The sequence below is a fragment of the Heterodontus francisci genome, chromosome 28 (assembly GCF_036365525.1).
Source record: "Heterodontus francisci isolate sHetFra1 chromosome 28, sHetFra1.hap1, whole genome shotgun sequence".
In the NCBI taxonomy this organism is placed as follows: Eukaryota; Metazoa; Chordata; class Chondrichthyes; order Heterodontiformes; family Heterodontidae; genus Heterodontus; species Heterodontus francisci.
Genome location: NC_090398.1, coordinates 24,881,546 through 24,907,046, shown reverse-complemented (window position 1 = coordinate 24,907,046; position 25,501 = coordinate 24,881,546). Strand labels below are relative to the sequence as shown.

The following is a 25,501-nucleotide window of genomic DNA, read 5'->3' as shown; positions in this document are numbered from 1 at the left end:
TTCATACCTCACCAAGTAAAGTTGTTGGTGTTCAACGTGAACATTGAGTTTTGTCTCTTTATTTCTCGTAATTCTCGTGTTCAAACCGTAGAATAACCATCGAGATAAAATGTTATGTTTTACACTGTCTATTTCCCTCTGCAGACTTTTCGCGTCCTCCTCACCAATAACTTGCCCACCTGGAGGTTTTATCGTCAACAAACTTGGATACCTTAAGCACAGTCCTCTCATTTGAGTCATTAATATGGATTATAAATAGCTGACGTCCTTGCGGTGCTCCAGTTACTGCCTGTCAATGCAACGATGTCTCCTTTATTCCTTCTATCTGTTTTTGTCCTCAATCCATTCTAATATATTACCTCCGATCTCCTTCATTCCCGCATATATCTGAAATAGTTTTTGTATCTTCCAGTGTAAAGACAAATACAAAGTATTTGTTAATGCCTCCTCTATTTCCCTATTCCATACTATAATTTCACTTGCTTCTGCCTCCAATAGTCGTACATTTACTTCCACACATCTATTCCTATTTGTGCAACTATAAAAAAATTTACAATCTTTTTTTAATATATATGTTTCTCGCTCGTTTACTCTCATATTCTCTTTGCGTTTTCCTTATAAATGTCTTGATGTTCCGTTGCTGAATTGTAAAAATCCGCGCAATCCTCAGGCTTGCTATTCTTTTTTTGGCACCATTATAACCTCGTTCTTTGACATAATCATTTTAACTGTTATTAGCCACGATTGGACCACTTTTTCCGTGGGGATTTAGGGTGCTAAATAATCCATATTTGTCGAAAATTATATATTAATTGCTTTGATGTTACCATTAATATTATCGTCATAATTGTTAATGCTGTTTCCCAGTCTATCTGAGCTAATTCGCCCCTGCCCGTCTCCACGCCCCATTCATACGTTGTTTGTTTTGTTTAGATTTAAGACCCTAATTTCAGACTGAACTAAACTGCTGCGCACTCAGTAGAAAATTCTTTGGCCAGCCTTCCCTTTTATTACCTTGTTATGAATCAAACCTTTCTTCTTGCACAATACTATATCATAAATATCCTGTTCCCTAGTTGGTTCCTCGAAGTACTGATGTAGAAATCTATGTTGTATACATTCCATGAACTCATCTTGCGCACGCCTGCTGCAAACCTGATTTGTCCAGTCGATATTAAGATCCAAGTCCCCCATTATTGCTGTATTAACCTTATTACATGCCCCGCTAATTTTCCAAATTATAATCTGCCATACACAGCAAACTCTGCAAGTGGACGATAAACAAATCCCAGTAATATTTTCTGCCCATTTCTGTTTCTTCGCTCCACAGAGACTGACAGTACCCCTTGATTTTCTGAGCTATGATTCTTTCTCTCTGCTGTCTTTATCCCATCCTTTATTCTCAGAGCTACTCTCCTCCTTTATTCCGTTTTGCCTATCCTTTCTAAAATTTAAGACTCCTGGAATATTTAGTTTGCAACCTTGGTCACTTCGGAGCCACCTCTCTGTAATGGTTATTCAATAAAAAGTATTAATTTCTATTTGTACTATTAGAGCCTTTAAAAGTTGTTAGCAACGAGTCAGCCTTACACTTTGGTACCCAGGCACGGTAAGAAATATACAGTAGACGCATGGATCATACATTCATGACGTGCACAACTGAAATTAAGAATCTGTGTTAATGCTTTTCGACCATTTGCGCTGGAACCACGAGCTTCCAGTGGTAAATTACACAATTAAAATGGGCATTCATAGCGCGAAATTTATCAATATAAATGATTGCAATGCCCATCGCAACTTTGAAAGAATTACCAGATTTCTATCGATAACTGTACATAAGAAGTTAGAATCACAATATAGGTCACTGCCACTATTTTTTACATCAACGAATACCGGTAATGTTCCCCATGAAGTCTCCTTTCTAACTTTCTCAGTGCTTTATGAACGAAGAAATAAGGGCAGAATCAGTGCGTTTAACTTCATGGAAAATCTGAGGCCGAGATAGGGTGACAGGTTTTAAGAGGAATTTTAAATGGAAGGATACATTTATCATGACAAAGGAATTAATAATGAACGGTCCAAATGGCAAGAACGTTGTTATGGATTTGTTCCTTTTAGTAGTGGAGCAATTTCGTTTCAGTAATATTGAGGGACAGAAGCAGAGTTCACAAACTATGTCTAATGAAAATGGAATGAGACCATGGATGAGGGCTTAAAAGAGTATCGAGCTCCTTAATTTTAAATGCATTGGGAATCAATGAGGCATTGCGTCTTTGAGGAATAAAAATGTAAAAAAATACACACGTAATTGTTATAAATAGAAAATTCCAGATACACATTTTTGAAACAATTGGATTTGTGAAGGAATGGAGTCGGGGTGGCAGAACCTGAGAAGGTGTTAATCGAAGAGGGAATTTTATAAAGTATGTTTATTAACAACAAGACATTCTCATATCGAGCATGAACAAAGGGAGGTAAGATTGCGGTCACACAACAGAAGATATTCTACTCCATGTTATACCCATGAGGTAGCGACAGATAAAGATTTTTTGATAAATGCATTTACCAGTTTGAAAATGAAATAACTTCAATGTATTGACAGTGCAGCAGGTGAAGGCATGTACCTCCAATGGGTAAATGTATCTGTTTTATTTATTTAGAGATACAGCACAGAAACAGGCCCTTCGGCCCACCGAGTCTGTGCCGACCATCAACCACCTATTTATGCTAATCCTACACTAATCCCATATTCCTACCACAGCCCCACCTGTCCCTATATTTCCCTACCACCTACCTATACTAGGAGCAATTTATAATGGCCAATTTACCTATCAACCTGCAAGTCTTTTGGTGGTGGGAGGAAACCGGAGTACCCCACGAAAACCCACGCAGACACAGGGAGAACTTGCAAACTCCACACAGGCAGTACCCAGAACTGAACGCGGGTCGCTGGAGCTGTGAGGCTGCGGTGCTAACCACTGCGCCTCTGTGCTGCCCGTAAATAAAAGCAAAATATGACAGATGCTGGAAATCTGCAATAAAAAGTGAATATTCTGGAAATATTCAGCAGGTCAAGTAGCATCTGTAGAGAGAGAAGCAGCGTTAACATTTCCGACCTACTTGACGCTGCTTAACCTGCTGAGTATTTTTTAGCATTTTCTGCTTTTGCTTCTGACGGGTGCCGGGACTGCTGAAAGGGAAAATTCGGTTATTGTTTTCGTTAAAGGAGATATTGTGAATTTTGGGATTGTTCTAACGTGAGCAAGAAGATGAGCTCTTGATTTGATCACATGATTGGAGCTACGTGGGAACTAGTCGGGTAGATCCATTTGGAGCAGGCTGTCAGCGAACAGAAATTATACTTCAGACGCTGCATCAAATTGATCTCAGGTAAATTTGCTTTCCAAGCCGATATGCAACATTTAGTATAACATCCTGGGCATCAATTGTTCCTTTTTATCCTTTATTCAATTGAATTGAGAGCGTTGATTAACACAAGGGATGATGATATTATTGCTATCACTGAGACATGGCTGAGAGAAGCGCGGGACTGGCAGCTTAATATCCCAGGGTATAGAATCTTCAGGCGTGATAGGGGAGGGGTAAAAGAGGAGGTGACATTGCACTGTTGATTAAGGAGTCAATTACTGCGGTAAGGAGGGATGGTATCTTAGCAGGCTCTTCTAATGAGGCCATATGCTTAGAACTTAAAAACAAAAAGGGGGCAATCACTTGGTGTACCTCCAAACAGTCAGGGAGAGATAGAGGAGCAGATATGTAGGAAAATCGAAGAGAGGTGCAAAAGTAACAGGGTTATAATAGTAGGGGATTTCAACTTCTCCTCCATTAGAGGGGATAGTATTAGTGCAAAAAAGCTTAAAGGGTGCAGCATTCTTCAAATGCATTCAGGCGTGCTTTTTGAGCCAGCACGCAGGGAGTCCGACAAGAGGAGGAGCAGCACTGGACTTAATCGTAGGGAATGAAGCCGGACAAGTGGTCGAAGTGGTAGTGGGGGAGCATTTCGGGGATAGTGACCACAACTCTGTAAGATTTAAGGTAGTTATGGAAAAGACATAGAGGGACCGGAAATAAAGGTACCGAATTGGGGGAAGGCAGCTTTCAATATGATAAAACAGGATCTGGCCAAACTGGACTGGGAGCAGCTGCTTATAGGAAAGTCCATATCAGACCAGTGGGAGTCATTCAGAAAAGAAATAGTGAGGGTTCAGGTCCAACTTGTTCCAGTAAAGGTGTAGGGTAGGACCAACAAGTCAAGGGAACCCTGGATGTCAAAGGAGATAGAGGATTGGACAAGGAAAAAAATAGGCTTCGAGCAGATTCAGAGCGCTGAAAACAGCGGAGGCCCTAGAGGAGTATAGAAAGTGCAGGGGAGTACTTTTAAAAAAAAGTAATTAGGAGAGCGAAGAGGGGACATGAAAAATCACTGGCAGACAAGATAAATGAAAATCCCAAGGTGTTTTATAAGCAAGTTAAGGAGAAGAGGTTAACCAGGGAAAACGTGGGGCCCAATGGGGATCGAAGAGGCAATCTGTGTGTGGAGCCGGAGGATATAGGTGAGGTTTTGAATTATTATTTTTCATCTCTGTTCATTATGGAGAGGGTCGATGTTGGTGTAGGGATCAGGGAGGGGGATTGTGAGATAACTGATCAAATTAGCATTGAAAAGGAGGAAGTATTATCTGTATTAGCGGGCTTAAAGGTGGGTAAATCCACAGGCCCAGATGAGATGTATCCCAGACTGCAGTGTGAGGCAAGGGAGGAGATAGCAGGGGCTCTGAAACAAATTTTCAAATCCCCTCAGCCCACAGGAGAAGTACCAGAGGACTGGAGGACAGCGTATGTGGCACCATTATTCAAGAAGGGCAGCAGGGATGAAGCAGGTAATTATAGGCCTGTGAGTCCAACATCAGTGGTAAGGGAATTTTGAGTCACAGAGTGATACAGCACTGAAACAGGCCCTTCGGCCCACAGACTCGGTGGGCTGAAGGGCCTGTTTCAGTGCTGTATCACTCTGTGAATCAAAATTTCCATTTATACTAACCCTACATTAACCCCATATTCCCTACCACATCCTTACCATTCTCCTACCACCTATCTACACTAGGGGCAATTTACAATGGCCAATTTACCTATCAACCTGTCTTTGGCTGTGGGAGGAAACCAGAGCACCCGGCAGAAACCCACGCAGTCACAGGAAGAACTTGCAAACTCCGCACAGGCAGTCCCCAGAACAGAACGAGGGTTGCTGGAGCTGTAAGGCTGCGGTGCCGCCCAAATTGCCGGAAACAATTCTGAGAGATAAGATTAATCTCCACTTGGAGAGGCAACGATTAGTCAAGGATAGTCAGCATGGTTTTGTCGGGAGACAACTCGTCTAACAAATTTGATTGAGTATTTCGAGGGGGTGACCAGATGAATAGATGAGGGTAAAGCAGTTGATGATGTTTACATGGACTTCAGTAAGGCTTTTGATAAGGTCGCGCATGGGAGCTTTGTTAAGAAGTTAAGAGCCCATGGGATCCAGGGTAATTTGGCAAATTGGATCCAAAATTGGCTTAGTGGCAGGAGGCAGAGGGTGATGGTCGAAGGTTGTTTTTGCTATGGAGGACTGTGACCTGTGGGGTACCACAAGGATCGGTGCTGGGACCCTTGCTGTTTGTAGTGTAGATTGATGATTTAGACGTGAATAAAGTAGGTATGATCATTAAGTTCTCAGACAACACAAAAATTGATGTTGTCGTAAATAGAGAGGAGGAAAGCCTTAAATTGCAAAACAATGTAGATGGGCTGGTAAGGTGGGCGGAGCAGTGGCAGATGGAATTTAATCCTGAGAAATGTGAGGTGATGCACTTTGGTAGGACTAACAAGGCAAGGGACTATACAATGGATGCAGGACCCTAGGAAGTGCAAAGGGTCAGGGGGACCTTGGTGCACTTGTCCATAGATCACTGAAGGCAGCAGCACAGCTAGATAAGGTGGCTAGGAAGGCACATGGGATACTTGCATTTATTAGCTAAGTCATAGAATATAAGAGCAGGGAGCTTATGATTGAGCTGTATAAAGCACTGGTTAGGCTACAGCTGGAGTACTGTGTGCAGTTCTGGTCACCACACAAGAGGAAGGATGTCATTGCACTGGAGAGAGTGCAGAGGAGTTTCACCAGGATGTTGCCTGGGCTGGAGCATTTTAGTTATGAAGGGAGACTGGATAGGCTGGGGTTGTTTTCCTTGAAGTGGAGAAGGCTGTGGGGGGACCTGATTGAGGTATGCAAAATTATGAGGGGCATCGATAGGATAGATTGGAAGGAACTTTTTCCCTTAGCAGAGGGGTCAAAAACCAGGGGGCACAGATTTAAGGTCAAGAGCAGAAGGTTTGGAAGGGAGTTGAGGAAAATAACTTCATTCAGAGGGTGGCTGGAATCTGGAACGCACTGCCTGAAGAGCCGGCAGAAGCAGGAACCCTCACAACATTTAAGAAATATTTAGATGAGCACCTGAAGCGCCATAGCATGCAAGGCTACGGCCAAGCATTGGAAAATGAGATTCGTTTGTATGGGTGCTTGATGGTCAGAACAGGCGCATTAGGCCAAAGGGCCTGCTTCTGTGCTGTAAATATCTCTGACTCTATGATTCGATAATTCTGGGATACAAAAGTTCCAAAATTTGCAATTGAAAGCCATGTTATCAATGGATTCTGGAGAGGTTAAATCAGAATGTTGGGATAGTAGTTATGCTGCATTAAGGAATTGAACTCGCCAATCCCTCTGACACTGCTTTGTTGCACTTACTGTCCAGGTGGGACCATGAAGAAAGATGACTAAGCCAAACAATAATACTTAGTTTAGTTTAGAGATACAGCACTGAAACAGGCCCTTCGGCCCAGCGAGTCTGTGCCGACCATCAACCACCCATTTATACTAATCCTACACTAATCCCATATCCCTACCACATCCCCACGTGTTCTTATATTTCCCTACCACCTACCTATACTCGGGGCAATTTATAATGGCCAATTTACCTACCAACCTGCAAGTCTTTTGGCTTATGAGAGGAAACCGGAGCACCCGGAGAAAACCCACGCAGACACAGGGAAAACTTGCAAACTCCACACAGGCAGTACCCAGAATTGAACACAGGTCGCTGGAGCTGTGAGGCTGTGGTGCTAACCACTGCGCCACTGTGCCGCCCTAAACACTCTATCAGGTTCCAAGAAATGGTCAATTCATGCAGTTGTGCGACAAATATGTTATCCACCATTAACTATACAATTGCAATAATATTACTTAAAACGTGTAAACAAATTTGTCATCTGAATAACTTTTCTGAAATATTTCTGACTCATCGTGTTTTTTGTACTCCTTCCCATTCTGCTACTTGTACTGTACTATGAATTGTGAAATATCAAGTACTCCTGAGCCAGAGCAATGTGCATGACTCATAAATAGAGTCATAGAGTCGTACTGCATGGAAACAGGCCATTCGGCCCACCGCATCCATGCCGACCATAGTGCCTATCTATATTAATCCCACCTGCCTGCATTAATTCCATATCCCTCCATGCCTTGCTCATTAAAGTACCTGTCCAGATGCCTCTTAAATGTTGCTGCTGTTCCTGCCTCCACCACCTCCTCTGGCAGCTCATTCCAGATACTTACATTTCTTTGTGTGAAAAATTTACCCCTTTGATCCCCTTTCAACCTCCTCCCTCTCACCTTAAATCTATGCCCTCTATTTTTACTCACCCCTACCATGGGAAATAGACTCTAACCTATCTATGCCTCTCAAAATTTTATATACCTCTATCATGTCCCCTCTCAACCTCCTTCACTCCAGGGAAAGCAGACACAGCCTATCCAATCTCTCTTTATAACTCAAGCCCTCCAAACCAGGCAACATCCTTGTGAATCTTTTCTGCACACTCTCCCGCTTAATCACATCTTTCCTGTAGTGGAGTGACCAGAACTGCACAGAGTACTCCAAATGCCGCCTAACCAACGTTATGTACAACTGTAACATGACATACCAAATCTTGTACTCAATACCTCTTCCGATGAAGGCAAGCATGCCATATGCCTTCTTCACCACCCTATCTACCTGTGTTGCCACTTTCAGGGAACAATGTACTTGCACCCCAAGGTGCCTCTGCTCCACAACACCTCCCAGGGCCCTGCCATTCACTGTATATGTGCTGCGCTGGTTGAACTTTCCAAAATGCATGACTTCGCACTTGCTTGCGTTAAATTCCATTTGCCAATCCCTTGCTCACTTTCCCAGTTTATCAATATCCTGTTGCAAACTGAGACATCCTTCCTCACTGTCCACTATACCACCAATTTTGGTTTCAACTGCAAACTTACTAATCATACCCCTTACTTTCACATCCAAGTCATTAATATATATGAAAAACAACAGTGGGCCCAGCACCGATCCCTGCAGCACACCACTGGTCACCGGCCTCCAATCTGATAAACAACGCTCCACGACCACCCTCTGCCTCCTGTCATCAAGCCAACTTTGTATTCAATTGGCTAGCTCACCCTGGATCCCATGTGTTCGTACCTTCCAGACCAGCCTACCATGTGGGACCTTGTCAAAGGTCTTGCCAAAGTCCATTTAGACAACGTCCACCGCCCTGCCCTCGTCAATCCTCTTGGTCACCTCCTCAAAAAACTCAATCAAATTCGTGAGACATGATCTCCCACGCACAAGGCTACGCTGACTATTGCGAATCAGACCTTGCTTTTCCGAATGCATGTAAATCCTGTCTCTCAGAATCCCTTCCAATAACTTTCCCTCCACTGATGTAAGGCTCACCGACCTGTAGTTCCTTGGCTTATCCCTGCTGCCCTTCTTTAATAAAGGCACAACATTAGCTATTCTCCAGTCTTACGGTACCTCACCCGTGGCTAACGATGATACAAAATCTCTGCCAGGGCCCCAGCAATCTCCTCCCTTGCTTCCCATAGCATCCTCGGATACACCTGTTCAGGCCCTGGGGATTTATCCACCTGAATGCGCTTCACAACCTCCAACACCTCCTCCTTTGTAATGTTGATATGCTCCAGGATATTGCTGTTCCCTCCCTTGAACTCATGAGCTTCCATGACATTCTCCACGGTAAGTACAGACGAGAAGTATTCATTTAAGACCTAGCCCATTTCCTGTGGCTCCACACATAGATTACCACACTGATCCTCATGGGGACCGACTCTCTCCTGAGCTACCTTTTTACTCTTAATATACTTATGGAATACTTTAGGATTCTCCTTTCTCTTATCTGATGGGAAAATCTCATGGCCACTTTTCGCCCTCCTGATTTCCTTCTTAAGTGTACTCCTACATCCCCATACTCCTCGTGGGATTCGCTCGATCCAAGCTGCCTATACCTGACATATGCCTCCTTCTTTGTCCTGACCTGGCCCTCAATATACCTCGTCCGCCAAGGTTTCCATAAACTTGCCAATCTTGCCCTTCCATCTAACAGGAACATGCTGGCCCTGAACTCTTCCTATCTCACTTTTAAAAGCCTCCCATTTTCCAGGCATCCCTTTACCTTTAAACAGCCTCTTCCATTCAACTTTTGAGAGTTCCTGTCTGATGCCATCGAAATTAGCCTTCCCCCAATTTAGGGCTTCAACTTGAAGACCAGTCCTTCCTTTTCCATAACCATCTTGAAGCTAATTGAGTTATGGTCGCTGGTTCCAAAGTGCTCCCCCACTGAGACATCAGCCACCTGCCCATCCTCATTTACTAAGAGGAGGTCGAGTGTAGCCCCTTCTCCAGTTGGGCCATCCACATACTGCTTCAGAAAACTATCCTGGACACTCTTAACAAATTCTACCCCATCTGATCCCTTAGCACTAAGGCAGTCCCAGTCAATATTAGGGAATGACCTACTATTCCAACCCTATAATTCCTACACCTATCTGTGATTTCCCTACATATATAATCCTCCAATTCCCTCTGACTATTGGGGGGCCTATAGTATAATCCCATCAAAGTGATCACCCCTTTCTTATTTCTAAGTTCTACCCATATGGCCTCGCTGGACTTTCCCCCCTGGGATATCCTCTCTAAGTGCTGCCGTGATGTTCTTTTAATCAATAGTCCAACTCCCCTTCGTCTCTTACCTCCACCTCTGTCACGCCAGAAGGATTGGTACTCTGGAACATTGAGCTGCCAGTCCTGCCCATCTCTCAACCACGTTTCCATAATAGCTGTAATATCACAATCCCATGTACTGATCCATGCTCTGAGTTCATCTGCCTTACCTGTATGGCTTCTTGCATTAAAGTAAATGCAGTTTCGCCTACCAGACCTTCCACGCTCCCTGTCCTGTCCCTGCCCGGCCTGCCCGCTGGACTTGCTTGCTTTAACCTCTACATTTGCCTCAACTATCTCATCGGAGAGACTACTACTTTGTGTCCCCCCCCCCCACCCCCCCCCCCTCCCGCCAGACTAGTTTAAACCCTCCCAAGTGCTAGAAGAATGGACGTTACCTGTTGTCTTCTGACTAAAGAAATTCGTCATATTCCAATTAGTAATACAACCAGAAATGCCACGACTTGGAGGGCGATTTTGTCTTGGATGTCTTTTGCTGCAGTATCAGCAGGTGCTGTTAATTAGAAAACATATTTTGATCAGTGGTCATTCAAGTAATAATTACTATGTTAAAACAAGCTAAATGAATTTTAAACGAGCACAGATATAATACTTCAGTTTATATTATTTGTATCTCATTTTAAGTCTACATTTTGATCCCCTCTGTTGTCATCATCATTTTCATTCATAAGGTGATTGTGAACTTTTGCATTTAGCTGGTCTGAATACCGGATTAATAAGGCCGTGGCATGAAGTTTATCTTCGGAGAATGCGAGATGTGAGTGTGCTGACTGCAGTGCAAAATTTGTGGTATCAACAATACAAGTGTCCATACCACGCGCTATTGAAACATCTGTGGTATGTTCGAGCCAATACTTATTCGCACATTGCTATTTAGCCATATTTCAAAAATTTGCCTCACTAAGGTTTTCCTATTGAAAAGTGAATCAACACATATTCATTCAGACAGCTTTTCATTTCTTTCACCAGCCGACACAGCATAGCTCCAGAAGCTGTGTATTTTCCCATTTATATTTCTACAGCAGAAGGGATGAGCCCCGAGGCATATTCACTTCCTTCTGAATATGAATATGGGCATAAGGTTTATATTGGATAATGCGGGCTTAGATTGTGCTGCCCGTACTAGAAACTGGACACGGGAAGTAAATCCTTGCAATTAGTGGCTGCATGGGGACATTAGCAGGGAGCAGTCCCATTGCGATGGACTGAACCTGAAAAGGGTTGGGAGGAGATTCCAAATGGAGCGATTAATGTGCAGATCAAAAAGGACTACAAACTCATACCTGAATGGATGTTTAGGATTCAGTTGGACATAGTAGTAAATATATATATCTTAATCAGCTTCACACCTGTGAAATTCCAAGGAGCAAGGGAACTATGTCAGCGATTACACCCGCTATTGTCTGCAAAAAAAGTAAGAGAACCTAAAAAGGTGCAATGAATTGTGTAGCCGCAGGGGACTGCAATAAATATAAACAACAAAAAAGATCGAGAGAAAATGGCAAGAGGTGTAAGAAGGGAATGTCAAAAGAAACTTGTGAGGGATGCCAACATTAAGACGAAAAGAGCAGTTCGGGTTAAGTGGACTATTACGAAGCAGATGCAGGTTATATTTGCATCTTCCTTTGTATTAGCTAATTTCTGTGGATAGCTCACATTCATGTGTGATGAGCTGTTTATGAATTCAATGTCGACGGGGTGAACAAGTTTTAGTTATAGCAGACGTGATTCTGTGCAAGAGAAAGTGTATGTCATATAACTTTATCCTCCATCTTCTTGAAGTGCACCATTCTTTTCAAATTGTTGTAAAAGCAAAATACTGCGGATGCTGGAAAGCTGAAACAAAAACAAGAAATGCTGGATTCACTCAGCAGGTCTGGCAGCATCTGTGGAAAGAGAAGCAGAGTTAACGTTTCGGGTCAGTGACCCTTCTTCGGAACTGACAAATATTAGAAAAGTCACAGATTATAAACAAGTGAGGTGGGGGTTGGGCAAGAGATAACAAAGGAGAAGGTGCAGATTGGACCAGGCCACATAGCTGACCAAAAGGTCACGGAGCAAAGGCAAACAATATGTTAATGGTGTTTTGAAAGACAAAGCATTAGTACAGATTAAGTGTGAATATACTGAATATAGAACATCAGCAAGTGCAAACATCAGGTTTGGGGTTTCAGTGCATAAAGTTCCTGCTATAAGTGTAGATATATTTGGGGCAGAGTGGCAGAGCGGCAAGAGCGTATAAAGAATGAATTCTGAAGAGTTATTCGAGTTGGAGCAGCAGAACATCGGGAGAGGATAAGCAGTGTGAAGCCGACAGACTTCTGGGTGAAGCCACAGAGCAGCCAGAGAGGATAAAGACTGCAAACGTGGGCATGACAGCAGCAAAGCGGGAGTCCAGGGGGAATGCAAGCACCAGGGATTATTTTTATAAAGTTACATCAGCATAAGAGGATCTGCTGATTTTTGATCAGCAGTCGTGCTTTTAAAAGTACATTTTGAGTTTATTTCTGTCAAAGATTTTCAGTCTAATAAGTCGTGGCAGGCAGGGCACGTTAGACCTTTGCAATGCACATCAGGGGCCATATGGGAGCACGAGGTTGCTCACGTGTGCAGGAAATGCTGTCAGGTGGAGCAGATCGAGCTCCGGTTTGTCACAGCAGTAAAACCACCAGGATGAAAGGTACGTAGATAACCCGTTTCTAAGGTTGTCATCTCCCAGTTTAGGCTTGAGCTGATAGAGCTTGAATGTGTCCGCAACTGACAGACAAGGAGGACCAGACAAAAAGTGCAGCAGACTCCTGAGTACATCTCGTGCTCTAACCATGGTGAGGGTGATGGCTCCACTTGGGAGCGCAGCTGGAGCCACGGGTGACTCAAAAGATAAAGCTGAGTGGGGAGGGGTAGTTTTCAAAAGCAATAGCGATAGGGAATTATATGTTAGGAAATACATGGATGTTTCTGCTGTTACGCGCAGATTTTAACATGATATGGTGCTTCACTGTTGCCAGAGTCCAAAATGTCACTGAGCAGCTGCTCAACATTTTGAGTGAAGAAGGTGAACAGCCAGAGGACGTGATCCATAAGGGTACCGATCACAAAGGAGGAATGAAGAATGAGGTTCTGCAGGAAGAGTTTAGGAAGCTATAAAATGGATGATGAAGCTGGACGTCAAAGGTTGTAATCTCTGGATTATTCCAGGTGACATGTACTTGTGGGTATAGAAGTAAGAGAACAGTGTGCCAGATGGAGGGAATTATTTTTCTCGGACTTTGGGAATAGTTCTGGGGGAGGAGGGACCTACATAAACTGTAAGCATCTTAACTGGGTAAGTAGAAATATCCTTGAGGGGATGCCTGCCACTGGTGTTGCAAAGTGCTGAAACATATTTGGGAGGGATATCAGAGCCATAATCTACCAGAATGCAGAATCAAGGCACATAAAGAATTGGAAGTAACAGAATCCACTCAAGTATGGCTTAGTAAGATATTACGTACGGTCAGACTAAGAAGAAATACAATAATTTATAATTCAGGTTTACAATGCAGGCACGTAAACAAAAAACATGACAAAAAGAGTTGATAAACTGCAGAGAGCCACCTGAAAATATGACGTCGAAGTGGTAATTGAGATCTGGCTCTAAAAAGGGCAGGACTGTGCACTAAATGTTCCTTGGTATCAGGTTTTCAGGAAAGATAGGGAAAGAAAACAAGATGAAGGACTTGTAGTATTGACTGAGCAGAAACTAACAGCGCAGAAGAGAGAAATAGAGAGAGAGAAGGAGAGGGAGCGAGAGAGAGAGAGGAGTCAACGACAGAATGCATTTGGTTCGAGTTACGAAACAGTAGAGGTACGATGACACTGCAGGATTTATTCCAGATGCTACTAACTAGTGGGAAAGGTGTGAAGCAGAATATTTTCAGGGAAATTACAGAGAGGTGGAAGAACTGTGTAGCAGTGGAAATGTATTTTTTATATTATATAATATATGTTGGGTAGTAATAGTGTAACCAGTAAAGAGGGCAGACCATTTCTGAAGAGTGTAGAGGGCAATGTCCCTGATCAGCATATTTCTGGTCTAATGGGGAAGGAGCCGTTGATGAATCTGTTTCTGAGGAATGAGATGGATCAAGTGGATCATGTGTCAGTCGGGAAACATTTGAGGAGCAATGATTATAGTATAATAAGATTTAAGTTTGGTTGGCTGAAGGTGAATGAGCAACCTGGAATAGAAGCAATTCGATGGAAAAGGGCCATTTTCAGAGGATTCAGAGCAGATTTGCGGGCTGCCTTTCAAGAGATGGTTAAGGTACAGTTGAGTTACATTCCCGTCTGGGGAAAATGTAGTGCAACTTTAGCCAGTCTCCTGGATAGTGAAAGAGATAGACAGTAAGATGAAGCAGAAAGAAAGGGGCTTTGAACAGATGTCTGGTTGTTACTAATACCAAGGAGCAGGATGTTCAGAGGCGAACTAAAGAAGAAATACACAGTGGCAGAGATAGAATATGAGAAGAGATTGGAAGCTAACGTAAGGGGAATCCATAAGGCGTCTCTCGGCGTATAACTAGAAAATAAATTGGAAATGGGGCCGATTATGAGCCAAAAAGGAGACCCACGTGTGCAAGCAGAAGGCATGGATGAGTTACGAAATGTGTACATTAAACCTGTCTTTACCAAGAACAATGATGCTGCCAAAATCATAGTGAAAGAGGCGGGAGTTGATTCAAGATGGGATAAATACTGATAAAGCGGAGGTTTTAGAATGGTTGGCTGTAATTAAAGTTGATACATCACTAGAGCCAGATATATTTGCATTCAGGATGCTGAATGAAACAAGGGGAGGGGGGGGGGGGGGTGAATGCGGATGTACTGACCATAACCTTCCAAACATCCTTCGATACTGACATTGTTCCAGAGGACTGGAGAACTGAAAATGCCGCACACTTGTTGAAAAAAAGGTTCAAGCATAAACCCAGCAACTATTAACCTAATCCAGGACGTGAGAAAACATTTCGAAACGATAATCCAAGCCAAAATTTACAGTCACTGTCGTGGATTGTTTAAAATACGTCAGCACGGTTTTGTTAAAGGCAAAATTTATTTAACCAACTTCTTGAGCTTTTGCTGATGCAACGGATGGGGATAAACTGAAGGCAGTGATGTGGTATATACTGATTTCCAAAATGCGTTTTTTAAATAGTCCCACAACAGGCTTGTCAGCAAAGTTGAAGGCGGTGGTATCAGATGGAATCGGCAGCATGGAAACAAACTTGGCTCTGTGACAGCAAACAAAGAACAGTGGAGATCTGTTGATTTTCGGATTGAAGCAAGGTATGCATCAGTGTTCCCATGGACCACTAAGACCACTGCATCTTCCGATCTATATGACCGACTTAGATTTGTATGTACAGGGAAATATGTCGAACTTTACAAATGATAGTAAATTTGGAAGTGTAGTGAATTGTGAAAAGGATGGGGATAGAGTTCCAGAGGACATAGGCAAGCTATTGGTATGGGCAAGCATATGGCAGATGACATTTAATGCAGAGAAGTGTGAAGTGATACAGTTTGGTAGGAAAAACGAAGAGAGGCAATATAAAATAACTGATACAATTGTAAGCGGGGTGCAGGAACAGAGGTACCTGTGGACATACGTGTCCAAATTGTTGATGATGGCAGGGCAGTTCAGGAAGAAGATTAAAAAGGCCTACAGAATCTTGAACTTTATAAATAGGGATACAGAGTGCAAAAGGAAGTATCAAAGGGAAGTTATGATGAACCTTTATAAAGCAATGGTTTGTCCTCAACTGCAGCATTGTGTCCAATTCAAGGCACTGCAATTTAGGAATGATGTGAATGTTTTGGAGAAGATGCAGAAACTATTTACAAGAATGGTTCCATCGATGAGGAACCTCAGTTATGTGGACAGATTGTTGAAGCTGGATCATTATATTTGGAGAAGAAAAGTTGAGAGGAGATTTGATAGATGGGTTCAACTTCTTGAGGGGTGTAGGCAATGTAGATAGAGAGAAATTATTCAGATTGGCTAAAAAGTCAAGAATCAGAAGACAGAATTAAAATTATTGACAAATGAACCAAAGGCAAGATGAGGAAAACACGCATTTTTTTACACAGCGAGAAATTACAATCTGGAAAACACTTCCTGAAAAGGCCGTGGAGGTAGATTCAAATTGCCTTTCAACAGGGAATTGACTAAGCACCTAAATGGGGGTGGGGTATAGGGAGAATGCAGTGCTGGGAGAAGCACTGGTGAGTGGGAACAGCTGACTTGCTCTAGCAGAGTGCTGGCAATCATTTGACGGGACGAATGGCCTACTTCTGTGGTGTATCTATTTTATGATTCTATGATTTTATGTATGTTGCTTCACACTGTATTGTGATTCTACCTGTTGTGTTTGGCTTTCATAGATCACGAGGATCAGTGCAACGGTGAATCACAAGTTTACCTCTTTTTTATTGGGATCCACGGTAATTCAGGATCCAGCCAGTAGTGTATAGGGTTTCCATACGCACCAAGTTGCTGTAAGCAGTGTATGGAGTTTCACAGTATGCCAGGATACTGCAGCTGTGTACGGGTTTCAATGCAGCAGGATCCTGCAAGGTGTGCATTGTAATTTGCATTGCATTGGGATCACGACAGATGTACATGGAGATCCAGCCCGTTGGGTTTCTTGGGTTGACAGCCTATCACGTTCCTGCCAGATATGTGTGAGGATTCATTGTGTGTCAGTATGTTGTCAGGTGTGCCTGAGTTTTCTCAATTTGTCAGGTCACTGCCTGGTACCTAATGGGGTTCACATGTTATCAGTTTTCTGCCTGGTGTCATAGAGTCATAGAGTTATACAGCACAGAAACAGGCCTACGGCCCATCTTCTCCGTGCCGACCAACAAGCACTAATCTATTCTAATCCCACTTCCAGAACTTGGCCTGTAGCCTTCTATGCGATGGCTTTTCTAGTGCTCATATAAATATGTCTTAAATGTTGTGATGGTTCCTGCCTCTACCACCCCTTCAGGCAGTGTGTTCCAGATTCCAACCATCCTCTGGGTGAATTTTTTTTCCTGAAACCCCCTCTAAACCGCTTGCCCATTACGTCAAATCTATGCCCCCTGGTTATTGACATCTCCGTTAAGGGAAATGTTTCTTCCTATCCATCCTAATTATGCCCTGAATAATTTTGTATGCCTCAATCATGTCCCCCCTTAGCCTTCTCTGTTCTAAGGAAAACAACCCTAGCCTATCCAGTCTCTTTTCATAGATGGAATGCTCAAGCCCAGGCAATATCCCGGTGAATCTCCCCTGCACCCTCTCCAGTGCAATCACATCCTTCCGAAATGTGGTGCTCAGAACTGTACACAGTACTCCAGCTGTGTCCTCAGTAGCGTTTTATGCAGCACCATCATAACCTCCCTGTTCTTATATTCTATGCCTCGGCTAATAAAGGCAAGTATCCCATATGTTTTCCTAACCACCTTATCTGGCTGTGCTGCTGCCTTCAGTGATCTATGGACAAGTACACCAAGGTCCCTTTGACCTTTTGTACTTCCTAGGGTCCTACATCCATTGTATATTCCCTTGCCTTTTAGTCCTCCCAAAATGTATCACCTCACACTTCTCCATTTGCCACTACTCTGCCCATCTTACCAGCACATCTATATCGTCCTGTAATCTAAGGCTTTCCTCCTCACTATTTACAACACCACCAATTCTTGTGTCATCTGAGAACTTACTGATCCTACATCCTATATTCACATCCAAATCATTAATGTACAGTATAAACAGCAAGGGTCCCAGCACGGATCCCTGTGGTACACCACAGGTCACAGGCTTCCAATCGCAAAAACAACCCTCGGCCATCACTCTCTGCCTCCTGCCATGGAGCAAATTTTGGATCCAATTTGCCAAATTGCCCTGTATCCCATGGGCTCTTATATCCTTAACCAATCTCCCCTGGGTGACCTTATCAAAAGCATTACTGAAGTCCATGTAGTCGCCATCAACTGGTTTACCGTCATCTGCACACCTAGTCACCTCCTCGAAAAATTCAATCATGTTTGTAAGGCATGATCTCCCGCTGACAAAGCCATGCTGACTTTCCCTGATTAATTCCTGACTCTCCAAGTGGAGATTAATCCTGTCGCTCAGCATTTTTTCCAACAATTTCCCAACCATTGATGTTACACTTATTGACCTGTAATTACCTGGTTTATCCCTGCTACCTTTCTTGAACACTGGTGTGCATGTGGTATCACATTGCATCAGGGTTCTTGCAGGTTTGTATGGGGTTTAACATTCCATCAGGATCCTTTCAGGTGGTTTCCCAGTGTATCGGGAACCTGCCAGATGTGTTTGGGATTCAGTATAGCAGGTGTGAAAATGTTTCACAGTTATCACAATTGTGTTAGGTCTGTGTGAAATTTTGCAGTGCATTAACATGTGTGTAAAGCCTATCAAAGTATATCAATATTCTAGCTGCTGTGTATGGGATGGAACAACATATCGGCCTCCAATGTATATATATACATATGGTTATTGTTTATTTGAAAAAACGGATTTTCTTGGGATATGCAATAAAGATATAAAATGAAATAAAAGCAAAATACTGCGGAGTTTGGAAATCTGATATAAAAACAGAAAGTGCTGGAAATACACAACAGGTCTGGCAGCATCTGTGGAGAGAGAGGCAGAGGTAACGTTTCAGGTCGGTAACCTTTCATCAGAACTGGAAAAGGTTAGAAATGGTAAAGGGTTTAAGCATGTATAGCAGGGGTGGGGGAGAAAGGAGAACCAAATGGAAGGTGTGTGTTGGGACAGATGGCCGGAGAGATGAACTGACAAGGTGGTCATGGGGCAAAGGCAAAGACAGTGTGATAATGATGTGATGAAAGGCAAGGCATTAGTGCAGAGAGAGTGTTAATGACAGAATAATGAGCAGCCCTAGCCAAAAGCAGAAACAGGAAAAGAAAAATAGGAAGGTATATGGTAAAAAAGATGGAACAAAATAAAATTAAACTAAACAGGGCCTGTCATGCTCTGAAATTAATGAACTCAATGTTCAGTCAGGTAGGCTATAGCGTGCATAATTGGAAAATGAGATGCTGTTTCTCGAGCTTGCCTTGATGTTAACTGGATCACTGCAGCAGACCGAGGACAGGGAGGTGGGCATGAGAGCAGGGCTGTGTGTTGAACTGGCAAACGACCAGAAGCTCGGTGTCATGTTTTCAGACTGAACAGAGGGGTTCCGCAAAGCAGTCACCCGATCTGCGTTGGTCTCCCCAATGTGGAGCAAACCGCATTGTGAGCTGTGAATACAGTATATTAAATTGAAAGACGTTCAAATAAATCATTGCTTGGATAGTGAGGAGAGAAGAGGTAGAAGGATGGATATTACACCTCCTGCGATTGCGTGGGAAGGGGATGAGGTATTGGGAGTAATGGAGGAGTGGACCAGGGTGTCGTGGAGGGAACATTCCCTTCGGAATGCCGACAGCGGAGGGGAGGTGAAGATACTTTACCTGCTGCATAAATTTTTAAACAAAATAGGGAGGAGAAATTAATACAAGGTTCAATTGCAACATGGGAACTCGGGATTCATATAAAGCATGAATCAGTCTATTAATTAATATTAATATCCCCTTTAAACATCCTCCCTCTCACCTTGGCGGTGAGGTAAGAGTATTGGATCACCTAAGAAACAATATCAATTGTAAGTGGAAATTTGTCAGGCAATAAAATGAACATTTTACAAAGAATAAAACTTATTTCAGCTTGTCTTATAAATTAATGCTGATGTATTGGCATGGAATGGTATGATAAAACCATCTGATGTAATTAGGAAGTTGCCAAATATGAGAACATTGCCATGCAGGGTATACGTGTAGTCGAGAATGAAATGGATGAGGCAGAATCTAGAATTGTTTGACGTGCATAGAAAATGACAAAATGAGATGTTAAAATAGGATTGTGGAGTTAATTATATAAAACGAATCGAGGAAGCATAGGTGATTGAACGCTGAAGCGGAATGGTGGACCATTTATCCATGACAGATAATAAAGTTCGAGATAACAAACATATTTCATATACACTTCACAGAAAAGATTGTTAACATACAGTGATGTTCTTGTAGCAAATAGTTCTTATTGAGGATGACAGACTGATTACTTTTTGTTATGGTTTAGATAAATGAAGGAGATACTTTCTCCAACTTAACAGCAAATGGTTTTACAGTATTTGTACCTTTTTGTTCATCGGTATGCAGAAAGGGGTCAGTCGTTTTTTCCAAAAGGTCTTCTTGTGCGCCCAGTCATAATATAGCTCCAGTTATAAGCATTAAGAGGCCTTTGCATTGCCTTCAATCATTGTGGTATCAACAATCGCTGCAAATTAGAAAAAAAACACGATAAATGTTCCTCTTATTCAAATATGATTAGCGAAAGTCTGAAACAACCCTGAATGCTACTGATGGATTATCTTCAGTATTTCTGCTTGTCTTTCTTTGCCAGATGGTCTTAATCATCGTCATTTTAGACTTTTCCACCTAAATAACAGATTCATAACTAGTCGCCTCAAATGTTCTTCAGAGACAAATGAAATCTGTGGTTGAACTGACTGTGCACTTCGGTTATACCATTAGTTCAGCATGTGGCTGTGTGGAATTACAATACTTATCTCCAATATACAAATTGAAACATGATAACAACACGACGTGTGAGGCATTCAAAAGCAGAGTCGGCTTTAGGTTCATGGAATAAGATTGGAATATGTGATGGCCAGGGAACGATCTTTGTTTCGAAAACTCTGGATTATGAAGCGATCAAATCTTTTTGAATAATATACCATTCACGCACAGCCTCGATTACTCAACAGCTTCTGCTTTTGGGGCTCACTAACATTCTTTTCTTTCTGGCATCGTAAAAGGAATCACTATAACCGAGGGAACAACAACACTTTCTGATTACTGGGCATTGGAAAAAATAACGTGAGAGAATCATTCAAAAACTGACACAGCCACGATGTACAGGAAGATCGTCCGTTATCTGGTAAGATTTTAAGATTCTATCCATCTATTTATCGACAGTCTATGTGTTTTTTTTACATGGCAATCCAATTTCTGACCGTTCTAGCAATGCATTTTTGGAACTATAAGATAAACACGATAGAAAAGGAAACATTACAGTCAACCGTGCTGCTCTTCATTTCTTTTCTCACTTTCCAGCAATACTTCTTCGTGTGCTGATGGGTGTCAGGTTAAATATAATTGTATCATTCAATGGATAAATCATGGTATCTCATAGAGTCATAACGTATACAGCACAGAAACAGGCTCTTTGGTCCATTGTATCCGTGCCAGCCGTCAAGCACCTATCTACTCTAATCCCATTTTCTAGTACTTGGCCCGTAGCCTTGTATGCTATGGCGTTTCAATTGCTTGTCTAAATACTACTTAAATGTTGTGAGAGTTCCTGCCTCTAGCACCTCTTCAGGCAGTGTGTTCCAGATTCCAACAACCCTCTGGATGATTTTCTCCCCCCGAAAACCTCGTGCCCCTTACCTTAAATCTAAACCCCTGATTATTGACACCTTCACTGAGAGAAAAAGTTTCTTCCTATCGACCCAATCTATCCCCTCATAACTTGGTACACCTCAATCAGGTCCCCCTCAGCCTTCTCTGCTCTAAGGAAAACAATCCTACCTGTCCAATCACTCTTCATAGCTGAAATGCTCCAGCCCAGGCAAAATCCTGGTGAATCTCCTCTACACCTTCTCCAGTGCAATCAGATCCTTCCTATAGTGTGGCCACCAGAACTGTAAACAGTATTCCAGCTGTATCTGCTCCGGTTTACTTGTGCTTGGCACTAAATCATTGTGTAACGGTCATCAATTGTGCAAAACTGGCAATATTGAATAATCTGCCCAACATACACCAGGCAAGATTGAAGTCATTGGAAGGGAAAAGTGGGCGGGTCTGTATTGGGCAGCTGAATTTCATTTACTCCTGTGTGAGTGATTCTTTGCTGATGATTACATTAGGTTTGGGCGTTCTGCAATTTTTAAAATTACACTGGTTTCCGATTGGTATTAATTGATGTGGCTGTCAACTGCAGCTAAATTCTCTGGTATCTTGTAATACTAGTGGGGCATCGAAATAAAAATGGATTAGGTTGGAACAGGAACATTTTGCCAATTACCGGACACTTTTGTCAACGACAAAGGAGAAATACTTCGATCTGTTATCTTTCTAAACTGAAGCAAACCATGTAATTGCCGTATATATATGGTATTCGAAGTACTTTCACATGAATTAAAGCACACAATATACATACACACAATGTAGAAGTACAAATTGTGCATCTACACAATGTAGAAACATATGAGGTACATACGAAAACGTAAAAGAACACGATGCACGTGCATAACGCATAAAGGTATAATTTTAAGAGTGCAAAACGTGCAAACACGCAATGAATCGGTGCAGATACATATATTGTCACAAGAGTTTTTTTTAATGAAAGCTAACAATTCTGTGTACTTTTAAAAACTGACAAAAAGGGTTTTTCTCTGTGAACATGGAATGCAGAACCTTGGTGTTTGAATTGAGTGAAGTGTGCAGACTGCAAAATTTCCAAGCAACTCACCAGGGAAATGACAAGAACGATTTATGACTGTCACAAGACTTGATTGTAGGTTTTAGTTCCACTTTGCACTGTGAACTGAAAAGCATTGCAGTGAGCTGGCTGGGACCTGTGTTTGTACACCAGAGAAAAAAGGGGTAGTCTTTGAAAAAGAACATTTGCCTCTCTTGGGAAAAAGTATTTATACATTTGAGATGTGGCTGTGGTCTATTTGGAGACCGAAAAAGACCCATGCAGAGCAAAAAACCCGAGGAAAAGAGGAGTTCCTACACCCTGTCGAGGAACATTGCTTTTCAGAGCGGAAGCCCTGCAATTTTAAAGGTAGTAGATACCGATTGCCTCCAGTCTCTGAAAAACCCCTGCCTCAAGAATGATTTCCTGTTGCCTCTTGCGTTTTGGGAGATCCTGAAAATCAAGAAAGCTTCTATTGCTAGACTGCTGCTTCAAAGTCCAAGTAGAGTTGTTGCTGCACCCTTTGCTGAAATATCTGTTTGACGCCTGCTGCAGACGAATTGCCTTCAACGCCTACCCATCACAGACTGTTCATCAACTAGGCGAACTGGACTGTTCCCCTGGAGAGTCTTCAAATGGCATCCGACAATTTGACTCTGGAACATCTCACCAACTCAGAAATATCCTATCACACCGTGAAATCGCAATTATTTTATTATTCCTAAGGAGCAGTTGAACGCCAAAAAGCCTTTCCACCGGTTAACCATTTTTGATACTATCTGTGTGCACGTGAGGGTTAGGAAGAATAAGGTGCAAAAAATTTTTTTTCATGGGTAGATTTATATCACTATTGTTTAAGATTTAGTTGATTAATAAATAGTTTATTTTGTTGTTGTGTAAACAAACCTGGCTTGCTGTGATTTATTCTGGTGGATACAAAATGTGTTTAAATTGTTTATTGTTCCAGGAGGTGCGAAACAATATTAGAAATGCTATGAACTGTGCAGTAGAGGGACTGAATTAACAGTGCATTACAACCGCCTGGGTCGTAACAATATGAACACATTTAGACAAAGAGTAAAACAAAATGAAGCAAATCATACTTTTGCTTAATTTCAGCCATGTTTATTGACCCTCTGAGATGCAGAATTTCCGCAGATATCTCATAATGGTAGATATTATTGTCACTTCTGGCAAATAACAACGAATAAATGGAATTAAATATAATATAAAGCACCAAAGCAGTCCATTCAATCCAACATGACTATGCCAGTGTCTATGCACCGGACGACCTTCCTTCCAATATTCTTCATCTAGATAGAGACACAAAGAGACGGAGAGACACAGACAGGCAGACACAGAGAGGCGGAGTGAGAGAGACAGACGCGGGGTGGTGGCGGGGAGAGTGAGAGAGGGAGAAACAGAGAGACAGACAGACACAGGAAATGGGAGAGGGTGATCACGATCACTCTTGACAGTTGTACATCTACCTGGAATACTCTGCATCACCACATCAAGTGTGCAGGCAGACATTGACTCCTTTTGCAAGCAAAAACAATGGCAGGCATCTCACTAAATCAGTGTTCAACATAGTAAATTAATAAATTAGTCTTCAAATGTAAAGTTTGTTCAACAAAATGCACATCTTTTGTTGTTTGAACTAAGAGCAAAATACATTTATAATGCCTTTATCATTCCAAACTTTGCTCACCACCCCCATAAGTAGGACAACATTTGTAATGTAGTCCCTCACGCAGAAAGGCTGCCCACCCCTGATCTATGAGCAGACTTTTTCTGTTCCTTCCTTCCTCACGCATTTCTCGAGCATCCTCTTGAAAGCATCCATACTATTTACCGCAATTTTCCTGTGGTAGTGAGTTCGAGTTCCAGTTGTAACCACGTTCCAGGTTTAAAAATGTTTTACCCTCAATTCTTTGTCAACTATTTTCATAAAAATCTCGCATTTATGGGTTTTTCCTCCTACGTCTACCTTATCAAACATCTTCGTAATTTTACCTATTCATCGTGTCATCGCTTTGTCTTATTTCATTCAGAGAAAAGAGCCCCAGCCTGTCAAGACTTCCCTGATAAGCAAGATCTCAGCTGTAGATTCATCTTTGTAATTTTTTTATTGCCACATCGCCAATGTTTCGATACACTTTTTGTATAATATGCAGATTAGAATTGTGCATACCACTGTGTGGTGCAATCAGGTTCCATAAAAGACGACGTTAATAATGGGTTTGTCCAGAAATGCTTAACTGAACACTTCTCTGCAAAACACATGCCACTGAAACCAGCTGTAGGTCTTACGTACTAACAAAACACCGTGGGTTGTAGTTTGTGCTCCTGCTGACAATGTGTTTATCATAAAGGGCACGTTAACTCCACATGCTCCATCGTCCAATATAACAGCATTGGAAGTAAAATCCATGCTGTCCATGCAAAGTGCAATTTAACAGATTAGAATGGAAACAAGAGAAGCTGTTTTATTCTAGTTATTCAGCGCATCTGACGCATCGATAACAGTTTTAGGTGATGGGCGATGCAGGTCAAACAGAGAAATGTTGTATGCCAATTGAGAAGTTGGAAATCATTTCACAGATGAAGAAACCTTCATTTTTTAAATTAAATATAGGCTTGTGACAAAGTTCCTGAAGTGCCATTCGCCAAGTTGCTTTTGAAAATATCGAATTAGATTATCGAATCTTACATCACACAAGGAGGCCATTCAGGACGTTGTGCCTGTGTACTA

At 42.2% G+C, this 25,501-nt stretch overlaps 1 protein-coding gene across 18 annotated transcripts in view; it reads right to left on the bottom strand.

Moving 5' to 3' along the window:
- Nucleotides 1–25,501, bottom strand: part of LOC137385142 (NACHT, LRR and PYD domains-containing protein 3-like) — a 206,085-nt gene that overhangs the window by 44,513 nt on the left and 136,071 nt on the right. For 15 of the 18 annotated variants that reach the window (XM_068060009.1, XM_068060020.1, XM_068060011.1 and 12 more), the window contains 3 exons: nt 20,399–20,538; nt 11,426–11,545; nt 10,520–10,635 (listed from right to left, as the gene is read on the bottom strand). The exons of 1 other annotated variant lie outside the window; for it this stretch is intronic. In XM_068060009.1, coding sequence (XP_067916110.1) covers nt 10,520–10,550 — 31 coding nt within the window. In that variant the 5' untranslated portion in view covers nt 10,551–10,635; nt 11,426–11,545; nt 20,399–20,538. Of the gene's footprint in view, nt 1–10,519; nt 10,636–11,425; nt 11,567–20,398; nt 20,539–25,501 lie in introns of all 18 variants that reach the window. 2 more of the 18 variants (XM_068060012.1, XM_068060015.1) reach the window with 2 other exon arrangements.